At 41.1% G+C, this 12,480-nt stretch overlaps 2 protein-coding genes across 5 annotated transcripts; one reads left to right on the top strand and one right to left on the bottom strand.

Moving 5' to 3' along the window:
• Positions 1-2,404: 2,404 nt before the first annotated feature.
• Positions 2,405-7,347, bottom strand: LOC145859429 (uncharacterized). 2 transcript variants are annotated; one of them, XM_082958770.1, is made up of 5 exons: positions 6,872-7,347; positions 5,333-5,375; positions 4,811-4,942; positions 4,551-4,680; positions 2,405-2,987 (listed from the first exon to the last, which is right to left on the bottom strand). In XM_082958770.1, the coding sequence occupies exons 3-5, from the start codon at positions 4,923-4,925 to the stop codon at positions 2,663-2,665; spliced, it is 570 nt and encodes a 189-aa protein (XP_082814896.1). In that variant the 5' UTR covers positions 4,926-4,942; positions 5,333-5,375; positions 6,872-7,347; the 3' UTR covers positions 2,405-2,662. The 2 variants fall into 2 exon arrangements, with proteins under 2 accessions (XP_082814896.1, XP_082814897.1); XM_082958771.1 differs by lacking the exon at positions 5,333-5,375.
• A 1,165-nt stretch (positions 7,348-8,512) lies between these two features.
• On the top strand, positions 8,513-12,443 carry LOC123736103 (uncharacterized). 3 transcript variants are annotated; one of them, XM_082958772.1, is made up of 6 exons: positions 8,513-8,784; positions 10,612-10,899; positions 11,328-11,446; positions 11,567-11,692; positions 11,878-11,997; positions 12,218-12,443. In XM_082958772.1, exons 1-6 carry the CDS (start codon positions 8,721-8,723, stop codon positions 12,275-12,277), a joined length of 777 nt encoding a protein of 258 aa, XP_082814898.1. In that variant the 5' UTR covers positions 8,513-8,720; the 3' UTR covers positions 12,278-12,443. The 3 variants fall into 3 exon arrangements, with proteins under 3 accessions (XP_082814898.1, XP_082814899.1, XP_082814900.1); XM_082958773.1 differs by having other exon boundaries at positions 11,878-11,973; XM_082958774.1 differs by having other exon boundaries at positions 11,878-11,961; positions 12,216-12,443.
• The last annotated feature ends 37 nt before the right edge of the window (positions 12,444-12,480 follow it).

The following is a 12,480-nucleotide window of genomic DNA, read 5'->3' on the forward strand; positions in this document are numbered from 1 at the left end:
TAAACAAAGTGTTGAGTATTAATAAAAAAAAATGAAATCATGTTATTTGTGAAATTCCTAAGTTTTCTTATTTTTCCCCTCTAAACAGATTCAGAACCTTCATTCATGGTCTTTCATTTGTCTGCGATTCATGATAATGTATATGTTTTTGTATATATTGGAATTATCTGGCTCGAAGGACCAATACCTTAAATGGTCATTCAGCAGTTAAAACAATAGAAAAGTGTCCTCCCTGCCCCTGTTTCGATTTTTTTATATATTTTTTTTATAATGGGGCTGGAGAATTGTAACCACTTACAACTTCCTAGACAGAGCTATGGATGGATGCAAGGACTTACCAGCCATGATATCAATATTATAGTTGTAACCATGTTTTGACTCTATATAGTGTTTGTTTAAATTTAATTAGTTTACAAATATTGGAGTAAAACAAGCTTATATTTTGGCTTCTGGTGGGGTACAACAGCTCATGAGACATTTATAACTTATATTCTTCAAGAATCAATGGGTACATATGAAGTCCAAAAATTGATGTATTAACTGCAGATTGCCCCTTTAAAGGTGCAGGGCCTTTTCAAGTGTTCTCAGATTCATCTGTCATTTAAATGGCCAGTATCACTCGTCCTCTTTAATCCTGTTGCTGTATTGTCACTTTCATCCAGGACACCTGTCCATCCTCCCGTTCCTCTCATCCCCTTTTACCTTTCATCTTGTCTCTCCGTAGCTCTCCTTTTTCTACATTTTCGTATCTTCTGTCTGTTTTTTTTCTTTCACAAGTAGGACACTGAATTGAGATTCGAGTTTACTCAAGATGTTGGAGAGGCAGGTTTGTAGGCCAGGACAGACGGAGAGGGAGGTGACGAATGACACACTGATAAAAAGTGAACCTGTAGGATATTGTATACAGAATTTGAAAGACTCCAAATTCTCCTCCTGAGACTCTCTCTCCGTCTCTCTTTCTTCTGAAAGAGCTCTGACCAGCAACAAGGGAGATATTTAAAGAAACCAGTCATCCACAAAACCCTCTTTGAGATTTTGGTAAAGCATATCTCTGTATCTATATTTGTATAACTCAATATCTCTGCTATGATCCTATGTCATTGAGAGATAAATAATTAGCTAGTGCTATAAACAACACTGATAGAACAAGAACACGTTGATAGAACACATTGATAGAACACATTGCAACACATGTAACTACTTGACAATTAACCGTTACCTAGCAACTGGCTCTTTTTTCAAGAGATGGGGAGAGTGGAGGATTTATACTGTATACTCTCACTGTCTTAGTGGATTGGATGGGAAAATGAATCAACATACAATACCAAAATGGAAAGTACAGCCTGAGCCGAACATCTACAGAGAGAGGGAAAGTCAGAGAGAGAGAGAGAGAGAGAGAGAGAGAAAAAAAAAATGGGGGGTGGAATGCAGATTAAGAAGTAGAGATGAAAGACTGAAGCCCCATTTATACCTGGTGCTAACATGGGTTGTGTGTCCTAATCTTGTCCACATTCTGATTGTGCCCACATTTTTGTGTCTGCATTGTGACCAAATTTCCTGATCCATCCCTGTATGCAAATTATTTCACAGCTATTCTTTCCAATAATAAGTTATTTATTTGAAGACATGTTGGTGGCATAAGTCAATGGTGCAGCCTGTCAATGATGTTAGAGGCCGGTATAATGATGATTTAAGTGGTTTCACTGCCCAGATTGGTCTACACAATGCGTCTTTTAATCGTGTAAACCTGTCTAAAAATGCGATTTCAATCAGGATGTGGATAAGATCAGGAAAAAGGACGCATGTTAGAACCAGGTATAAACAGGGCTAGAGAGAAACAACGGAGGATGACAAGCAGAGATGGGAGAGTAGAGGCAGGGTGGAAAAGAGGGAAAGAGAAAGACGGAACATTTTATACTGCGGCTCTGCGGATGACAAGCAAGAGTCGGGGAAGAGGAGAGAAGGAACGGTTGCTGTAGAAACGCTTGGCAAAGTTTTAATGAGGGCACAAAGTTCGATCCTTATGCCCACAACACATCCACACTCACACACACACAGTATATATACCAGCTGGCTTTAGTATTACCCTTTGTGACTACAGCTAACGGGAAAAAAAAGATCTACAAACCTTCACAGATCCCTCTAACACCAAAGTCCCAAATGAATAACAGGATAGGGAGTCACCCTTTAAAGTCAGATAGCCAAACATAACAATGTGGCATACAACATCCTCTCCAATAGTAGCATTTTGTTCTGTTGTGTATTGATAATGTGGTACTCTAAAATCAATTGTGTGGCGATTGGTTTTGAATCTAATGATGATCACGCTTCCATGCAAATGACTGAATTATTTTCATGGCCATGCAGCCACAGTTGGCTAGTTCTGAATGAGATGATAAGACAGTTGAGACTTGATGAGTTTGTTTAATGAATATATCATTGCTCTCTCATGGGTTGATACACATAACAACTACAGATGCACATCTTTGTTTATAATGAAGCAGAGATAGATATCAGATTTTCATACATTATAATTATTTGCAGACTCTATTTCGTTAATTTCTCGCTCTTTCACCTTTGACCTCTCACCTCACACTGAACTTAGAACCCTAACACTAACTTTCCTACTATCACACTCCTCCGTAGTCCACAATCCCTCCCGTTATCTCTCACTCGCATTCTCCAGCATCCTAACTTGTCCGTTGTTGTATACTCTCACCCTCCTCCTCCTCACCACTCTAGTCCCCCTCTCAGGGACCGCCTTCTTCAAGGTGTACCTCGTCAGTCTCGCTGCGCCACCTCTCATGCTCCGAGGTGGCAGAGCCCTGCTACCGCCACCCCCTCCCTCCTCCCCCTCGTCCCGGTAGCCGTGGCGACGGAGGAATGGTTCCAGGGTTGCCAGGCGATGGGTGAGTTCCGTGATATGCCTGTGCAGCAGAGTGACTTCCCTGAAGAGATCGTTGAGCGACTCGGACAGAGGGCGCACCCTGCAGGACACAAAGAGTAACTTAGCAACAGGCACTTCAAACTGGCAATCAATCACACTTTAAGAACCTGGACAGTAAATTCAAATTATTCATCTGCACTGGTCAATATTTTGGAGAGTCAAAACAGGAACTTAGCAACATCAATCTACAATGTCATTCACACATTGTTGGACAGATTAAATAACTTTATAGGCATACAACTTCATTATAGAGACATACAGTGCCTTCAGAAAGTATTCACCCCTCGTCACTTTATTCACATTTTGTTGTGTTATTTTAAATTGATGAAATGTAGTTTTGGGGGGGGTCACAAGCCTACACATACCACATAATGTCAAAGTAGAATTATGTTTTTAGACATTTTTACAAATGAATTACAAATGAGAAGCTGAAATGTCTTGAGTCAATAAGTATTCAACACCTTTGTTATGATAAGCCTAAATAAGTAAGGAGTAGAGATTTTCTTAACAAGTCACATAATAAGTTGCATGGATCACTCTGTGAGTAATAATCGTCTTAGCATGATTTTTTAAATGACTACCTCCTCTCTGTACCCCAGTGAATTTCAAGCACAGATTCAACCACAAAGACCAGGGAGGTTTTCCAATGCCTCGCAAAGAAGGGCACCTATTGGTAGATTGGTAAAATAAAAAAAGCAGACATTGAATATCTTTTAGCATGGTGAAGTTATTAATTACACTTTGGAGTGTGTATCAATACACCTAGTCACTACAAAGATAATACTGCAAAAATGTGGCAAAGTAATTCACTTTTTGTCCTGAATACAAAGTGTTGTGTTTGGGGCAAATCCAATACAACACATTACTGAGTATCACTCTCCATATTTTGAAGCATAGTGGTGGCTGTACCGTGTTATGGGTATGCTTGTAATCGTTAAGGAGTTTTTCAGGATAAAAAATAAATGGAATGGAGCTAAGCACAGGAAAAATCCTAGAGGAAAACCTGGTTCAGTCTGCTTTTCAACAGACACTGGGAGACAGTCACCTTTCAGCAGGACAATAACGGAAAACAAGGTAAAATATTGTTGCTTACCAGGAAGACAGTGAATGTTCCTGAGTGGCTTAGTTACAGTTTTGACTTAAATCGGCTTGAGAATCTATGGCAGGACTTGAAAATGGTTGTCTAGCAATGATCAACAACCAATTTGACAGCTTGAAGAATTTTAAATGGGCAAATGTTGTACAATCCAGGTGTGGAAAGCTCTTAGAGACCCAGAAAGACAGCTGTAATCGCTGCTAAAGGTGTTTCTAACATGTGTTGACTCAGGGGTGTGAATAATTATGCAAATGAGGTATTTCTGTATTTAATTTTCAATACATTTACAAAAATGTCTAAAAACATGTTTTACTTTGTCATTATGGAGTAATGTCTGTAGATGGGTGAGAAAAAAATATCCTTAATCTGTTTTGAATTCAGGCTGTAACACAACACAATTTGGAATAAATCAAGGGGTATGAATACTTTCTGAAAGTACTGTAAAATGGATTTGTACACTCTCTGTTGACCTATACCACAGTAAAGATGTCCCTCTGGTACTCCTACCTGGAGTAGTCAGGGAGCAGGGTGCTGGGCTGAGAGTGGAGTAGGGTCTTGATCTCGTTGAAGATGCGTTTTCCCCAGACGTCCAGGACTCTGGTCACACTGCGGACGGTGGTCACGTTCACACTCTCAGCTGCAACCACAACCCCAGAGAAAAGGAAGAAGAGACGTTATTATGAAAGACCTGTCTTTTTCACTTCTGCTTTTTCTTTCCTTGACGTCAACTGAGTAGGCTGGATGGATGTTCTTATTTATTAGCTTACCTCCCTCCCGGTAGTTCCAGTACCCATAATCCAGTTCGTTTTCCTCGCCAACGGACTGGGCCATGGTCGCCATGGCAGCCAGAAGCAGCAGCAGCATCACAGTTTGAGGGGCCATGATGAGAAGACACAGCCCTTTATGAAAAAGAAAAGGAAAACTCAACAAGAATGATTGAAAAAAATCTGCCAGTTAGCCAAAATCAGTGACATTACAACAATTTGATTACATTCAGAAGAAATAGGGAAAGTTAGAGACAGAGAGAAGAACCAGAAAGAGGGAGAGAAAGAGAGGGTGTGTGAGAGAGAGAGAGAAGAGTGAAGAAAAAGTTGTTTTTTCCACACAAGGCTGCCAACAGTCTCTCCGTGGCCCAGTTAAGTGTTGAAAACAGATCCACGTGCATGTTCACATGTTGGTTTGGTATAGGTCATCTTAGAAACCCTCTATATTACCTATCGCTCTTTGAAAGTCTCTCAATGTATGTACAAGTATGTTTTCAATACTATGACTGAAAACAGGTAACATACCTGTGGTAAGGACAGGAGTCAGACAGTCTTATGACCTGTTGGACTGAGCAAACTCAATTAGTTTATTTCAAAGCCTGAAGAAAATCTATTTTGTGTGAGGGACAGTGGGGCCTGTGTCTTCAGGACAATGGTGTGATAGAAGGAGAATGACCATGTGTCCAACCAACCAGCAAACAGTTTGAAGACCTTGATTGTATTATATTGGTTCCAGAAACAAGGCAATATAAAGAGCAAAGGGGATTATAGCCAGAACGGAGACCATGAGAAGGATTGGTAATCACTTGGAATGTTTTGGATATCTTAGATGATGACTCATGAAAGAAATCTTGTAAATGCTTTCATAAGAGGGTCTCGTGTTGCAGTTGGAACCAGACCAGATGGAGAGTGGAATACACAAATTAACACCTATCCTCACAAGAAACAAGCTTTAAAAGCCATATCAGGCACGAAAAATTGCCAAACACTCCGGTCACCTGAGACATTGACTGTTCTCCATGCTCCCGTTCTGCTACCAGTCACTTTTCAGCCTTGTTTACATGTATATCATACTACCAGTCACGTTTTATGTATGAACCCACCTCAACCACTCCAGTACCCCTGCACATTGAATAAGGTACTGGAACTGACCTGTATATACAACCACTCCAGTACCCCTGCACATTGAATAAGGTACTGGAACTGACCTGTATATACTACCACTCCAGTATCCCTGCACATTGAATAAGGTACTGGGACTGACCTGTATATACTACCACTCCAGTATCCCTGCACATTGAATAAGGTACTGGTACTGACCTGTATATACTACCACTCCAGTGTCCCTGCACATTGAATACGGTACTGGAACTGACCTGTATATACTACCACTCCAGTATCCCTGCACATTGAATAAGGTACTGGTACTGACCTGTATATACTACCACTCCAGTGTCCCTGCACATTGAATAAGGTACTGAAACTGACCTGTATATACTACCACTCCAGTGTCCCTGCACATTGAATAAGGTACTGGTACTGACCTGTATATTCTACCACTCCAGTGTCCCTGCACATTGAATAAGGTACTGGAACTGACCAGTATATACTACCACTCCAGTATCCCTGCACATTGAATAAGGTACTGGAACTGACCTGTGTGTACTTGCATTCTCGTTTCTTTAACTGTCATCGTCGTTCTTGTGTGGTTTTTATTCTTAATTGTATTTTTTATTCTATTTTCTATTATTATCTACAGTATATTATTATAACTGCAATGTTGGGAAAGAGCTCTCAAGGTAAGAATTTCACTGTACTGTTTTGGCGAATAAACATTGAAACGTGAAACTTGAATATGGTGGAGCTGTTTCAATAAACATATCAAGAACCAAACAGACAAGTTAGACACCTTCAGGAAGATAAGGTTCTGTATGTATCCCAGTTAAATTGTCAACGGTAAAACAACAGTGCCACAAACAACTGAATCAAGGCCAACAAACCAATGCATTTGCTGGATGAGAAGTACATTGCGTGTTTTAAATGAGTGAATGAAACAATACTTACACCTTCAGGGATTTAGGTTTAATTTAGCAGGTCCAAGTTGTCACTCAATAGAACTTGGTGCCTTCACTTTATTTGAAGTATTATCTCCCCCTTTTCTCTCTTCCACTCTTCCAATGCCCTGGTCTCCTCTTCTTCTTCCCTCTCTTCTCCTCTCTGTCCCTGCAGTAGTAATGCTATTAGCAGGAGAATGTGGCCGGGCAGTGCGGACCCACTTAATAAGAACTCTTTATTTGTGAACTGTGGGAGGACTGAGGAGCGTACACATCTCACTCTCTCTTCTCTCTCTCCCTCTTTCTCTCTCTCTCCCCCCTCTTTCTGGGTTCAAATCAAATCAAATGTATTTATATAGCCCTTCTTACATCAGCTGATATCTCAAAGTGCTGTACAGAAACCCAGCCTAAAACCCCAAACAGCAAGCAATGCAGGTGTAGAAGCACGGTGGCTAGGAAAAACTCCCTAGAAAGGCCAGCTGGGTTCCAGCTGGGTTCCAGATGTAAGTGTTCTCTTCATATTCACTTTTCTTTTTAGTCTTCTTGTCATTCCCCCCCTACCCCGCCCCTCTGTTTCCCCTTCTCTTTGATGCAGATGGAGTTAAAGAATGATTGTTATCCTATGAGCTATAACATTATTTCAAGAACCCAAAAGTATAACAGCAAATTCTCCACATTTCTCAAATGATGACGCATTTCATCCAGCTCTGGTTATCGTCCAAGTTCAGTCCAATACATCAACTGACCAAATCCAGGTGAATACCTTCCATACTGTTGACAGTGGATTTGCCCTGCCAGGTAAAATAATGCAAGAAAGTGATTTAAGGTCTGGGGGGAGTTAGAGATAGATAAGGAGAGGCGGGAATGGTATGAAATAGAGTGAACATCATTTTTATTCACTGGTATCCAGATGTTAGTTCTGTTCTCTCTCTCTGAGTCTGTTTTTGTGCAGTGGCTGCTGTGAGGTCAGAGTTGGCTTCTAGCTCTGCCAATGAAAGGGGGATAACAGGGGAAAGAGTTTGTAAAAGAAGGGAATAGAGAGAGAGGGAAGAAGGGAAGAGGGGAAGAGGCATGGGCACGTGCAGAGGTGTTGTAATGCTGTGCAGTTCTTCCTTCCACACTGACTGAGAGCATTAGTTGAGGAGAAGTCAAACGGATGTACATTCACCTGGTTTGCATTAACATAGACAAATTGTCATCCCTCCCCCGAATTCCATTCTCTCTTTCTCAGATGTTTTCCTCTCTCTCTCTCTCTTTCATCTGAAGGGCCAGACTTTAGTGCTCAGACATTTAGTGCTCACGTGTGGTTTGAACTTTAACTCTGGGTCTCTCCAACACTGTCTCACAGTGGAGGAAACTCAACACTGCATCTGGGATGGATCTGGTGAGTGACGTAACAAACACAGTAATAACACAGTAGCTGCCTGTGGTATCACAACAAAACATACACAAGAGTGCATAATGTAATAACTTTACTTTTTCGACATTCCCTGTCTGGTGTAAATGCTTCATGCTTTCATTCATAATCTGTTTATAGCCTATGCCTCCTAGATCAGTACAGTATCTTGGTCATTCTATCTCTGATGATTGGGGATTTTACAAGGCTCACATGAATTAATACTTTGAGGAAGTGGCCAGGGCAAAACAGGAACCCCAGTATTGCGACCTCTCTGAGGCCAAGACTAACAGATATAGACATTCTGGGCAATCTGAACAGAAGAAAGGCTTAGAGCGACACTCATACACTGTTTGGGAAATTCGACGAAATCCTTCCAATACTGATACAGGTATTCCTATCTCAAGTGACCACAGAGAAATAGAAACAGAGGGAAAAAACTAAACGTTGGTGTCTCTTCAAAATGTGCATCTGGATGGTTGGAGTTCTGTGTGTCCTGATGTGTTTGGGAAATCATCAGGCTCAAGGTAAGGGTATTTAATTAACAAAACATTTAAATACCAATACCATGATACTGTTGAAAGTAATTTTTTCATGTTAGAAGTTAGAAATGTCATCATAGAAATTCCTGTTGTCATTTACAGAACTGTCTTTTCTCATCAACATTGTATATCAATGTATTTTTAGCAGGCTATATCAAAGTATTGCAAATCAATACATACAGTGAGGGGGAAAAGTATTTGATCCCCTGCTGATTTTGTACGTTTGCCCACTGACAAAGAAATGATCAGTCTATAATTTTAATGGTAGGTTTATTTGAACAGTGAGAAACAGAATAACAACAAAAAAATCCAGAAAAACACATGTCAAAAATGTTATAAAATGATTTGCATTTTAATGAGGGAAATAAGTATTTGACCCCTCTGCAAAACATGACTTAGTACTTGGTGGCAAAACCCTTGTTGGCAATCACAGAGGTCAGACGTTTCTTGTAGTTGGCCACCAGGTTTGCACACATCTCGGGAGGGATTTTGTCCCACTCCTCTTTGCAGATCTTCTCCAAGTCATTAAGGTTTCGAGGCTGACGTTTGGCAACTCGAACCTTCAGCTCCCTCCACAGATTTTCTATGGGATTAAGGTCTGGAGACTGGCTAGGCCACTCCAGGACCTTAATGTGCTTCTTCTTGAGCCACTCCTTTGTTGCCTTGGCCGTGTGTTTTGGGTCATTGTCATGCTGGAATACCCATCCACGACCCATTTTCAATGCCCTGGCTGAGGGAAGGAGGTTCTCACCCAGTATTTGACGGTACATGGCCCCGTCCATCGTCCCTTTGATGCGGTGAAGTTGTCCTGTCCCCTTAGCAGAAAAACACCCCCAAAGCATAATGTCCATGTTTGACGGTGGGGATGGTGTTCTAGGGGTCATAGGCAGCATTCCTCCTCCTCCAAACACGGCGAGTTGAGTTGATGCCAAAGAGCTCCATTTTGGTCTCATCTGACCACAACACTTTCACCCAGTTGTCCTCTGAATCATTCAGATGTTCATTGGCAAACTTCAGACGGGCATGTATGTGCTTTCTTGAGCAGGGGGACCTTGTGGGCGCTGCAGGATTTCAGTCCTTCACGGCGTAGTGTGTTACCAATTGTTTTCTTGGTGACTATGGTCCCAGCTGCCTTGAGATCATTGACAAGATCCTCCCGTGTAGTTCTGGGCTGATTCCTCACCGTTGTCATGATCATTGCAACACCACGATGTGAGATCTTGCATGGAGCCCCAGGCCGAGGGAGATTGACAGTTCTTTTGTGTTTCTTCCATTTGCGAATAATCGCACCAACTGTTGTCACCTTCTCACCAAGCTGCTTGGCGATGGTCTTGTAGCCCATTCCAGCCTTGTGTAGGTCTACAATCTTGTCCCTGACATCCTTGGAGAGCTCTTTGGTCTTGGCCATGGTGGAGAGTTTGGAATCTTTTATACAGGTAACAAGCTGAGATTAGTAGCACTCCCTTTAAGAGTGTGCTCCTAATCTCAGCTCGTTACCTGTATAAAAGACACCTGGGAGCCAGAAATCTTTCTGATTGAGAGGGGGTCAAATACTTATTTCCCTCATTAAAATGTAAATCAATTTATAACATTTTTGACATGCGTTTTTCTGGATTTTTTTGTTGTTATTCTGTCTCGCACTGTTCAAATAAACCTACCATTAAAATTATAGACTGGTCATTTCTTTGTCAGTGGGCAAACGTACAAAATCAGCAGGGAATCAAATACTTTTTTCCCTCATGTAAGTAAGTTGCCTATTTGGTTCTTCGATGTCAGATTGAGCCTTTCTCTACATCCCCCTGTGTTATTTAGAAGCCAACCCAGCCATCTCCATGCCGGACAGAATCAGGGTTGCTCTGGCAGGAGAAACGGTCCATTACAAAGTCAAAGTGACCATCCCAATGAATCAGAGCTCCAGCAACTTAGTCTGCTCTGGGCCTCCAGACCAAAAGAAGATAAAAGAATGGAGGATCCCCTTTTCTCCTGAAACAAATACAATAACATTTCAATTGGATATAACAGCATATAACAGTTCATACTCAGGAGAGTATAACTGCAAGTATAAAAATGCAGAGATCTTCTGGACCCTTCTGGTGAAAGGTGAGTGTGTGGTAGAAGAAGAAGAAAATGAAGGGATGATAGTTAGTGAAACTTCTGTTATCCACATGTTGAGTAACAGGAACTTGACATGATAGTGAAGACACAATCCCTTTTTAAAAGGGACCTTTTTTGGTACAAATACTGTAGATGTCAGCTGAATGTCGGATGTATGCCACCATCAACAACATGCATGATTGTCATCATGAAAATAAAAAGTCCTCTAACTCTTTTTTTCACTTGACATTAATCTACTTCCAACCAAAGTGTTCAGCCATTGACTGACACTGGACAAACTCTAATGGTACTACGTTTATTGTCTCTGTATCTCTGTGTCTCTGTATTTGTCTCTGTGTCTCTGTATTTGTCTCTGTCTCTCTGTATTTGTCTCTTTCTCTCTGTATTTGTCTCTGTCTCTGTCTCTCTTTCAGATGAGGGGTACCGGCAGCATTACTCTGGTTTCATCCTTTTCATCGTGTTGGGGGCTCTTACCGCAGGCCTCCTCATCTTCAGTGTGATCGGCTCCATATATGTGTTCAAAAGCCAATGGGTAAGAGATTTGAGAATGGTTTGGTGGATGTTTTGAAACACTGTATATATTTGTACCCTTCTATTGTGGTTGGTATGTTGTCATTGTATCAGTCCGTGTGTGTTAACTTGTTATTTCCAGGGTCAATTTATATTGAAGAATGAAAGTACCGGTAGTGGAGTAATCAGAAGGAATAGAGGGGAGAAAGAAGAGGAGGAGAACAGTAAAACATCAGTGAATGCAGCTGCCTCTGCTTCAGTTTACGCTGTAAGCATGTCTCTCTATCTCCATTGACTTGCTGTAACTATATCACATTGATTTTATGAGTTGAACAAAAAAAAATCACCTTGACACATGTCAAAGCTGTGTGTGGGTCATCAAAAGAATATCATCAACAAAGATTCACTGTTTTGATTAACTTTCACATCCACTGGAACTCCCTCCTCTCTCAGAGTCTAGAGTCTCGGCCAGCATCTGTCTATGAGGTCTTGACCCCAGGAGCATCAGCAGCAGCAGTAAACCGTGAATCTGTCCAGAGGAAAGGAAAAGTAAAGAGAAAGTCAAAGGAATCCGTCAGTGTGAACATACACTAACCAGGAAATATAAATTACTAAAGCCTTGGTTTTGTCATTCCAGATATATTATATTTAATTGTATTCTATTTTTTCTACTATATTCTTTTCGCCAAAATAGATATCAGTAGACCTATAGCTACCAGTAATGTTGATAAAGAGCTGTTCGAGTTAATGCGGATGCTACTGTCCTGACCTCTCTCCCACTCTCCTCCTACAGATGGAGAATGCAACGCCACAAGGGGAAGTAATATTTGAATGCGTCTATGAGAATTTCTGACCTAATGGCATCTGCACTGTGTTTGGGAATCTATATGCCTCTATTTTCCTGCCTTTGCAATGTCTCTTGTTCTTTTACACAGACCTAAAATCACGTCTGTATTTTACCCTGCAACTTCGTGACTTCTGTTGAAAATAAACTGCTGTGTCTCTGGTTGTTATCATCACTGAATGTCTCTGGTTGTTATTTTGTCTAATTAACTG

This window comes from Salmo salar, chromosome 12, assembly GCF_965601325.2.
Source record: "Salmo salar chromosome 12, fSalSal1, whole genome shotgun sequence".
Taxonomy (NCBI): domain Eukaryota; kingdom Metazoa; phylum Chordata; class Actinopteri; order Salmoniformes; family Salmonidae; genus Salmo; species Salmo salar.

Bases quoted from the DNA above. Each gene is read 5' to 3' on its own strand.
- LOC145859429 (XM_082958771.1), bottom strand. From the start codon at position 4,925: ATGGCCCCTCAAACTGTGATGCTGCTGCTGCTTCTGGCTGCCATGGCG. The intron at 4,681-4,810 runs GTAAGCTAATAA...TTGTGGTTGCAG, and splicing joins CTGGAACTACCGGGAGGGAG to CTGAGAGTGTGAACGTGACC. The intron at 2,988-4,550 runs GTAGGAGTACCA...TGTGTCCTGCAG, and splicing joins CTGCTCCCTGACTACTCCAG to GGTGCGCCCTCTGTCCGAGT.
- LOC123736103 (XM_082958772.1), top strand. From the start codon at position 8,721: ATGTGCATCTGGATGGTTGGAGTTCTGTGTGTCCTGATGTGTTTGGGA. The intron at 11,693-11,877 runs GTAAGCATGTCT...CTCCTCTCTCAG, and splicing joins CCTCTGCTTCAGTTTACGCT to AGTCTAGAGTCTCGGCCAGC. The intron at 11,998-12,217 runs GTCAGTGTGAAC...CTCCTCCTACAG, and splicing joins AGAGAAAGTCAAAGGAATCC to ATGGAGAATGCAACGCCACA.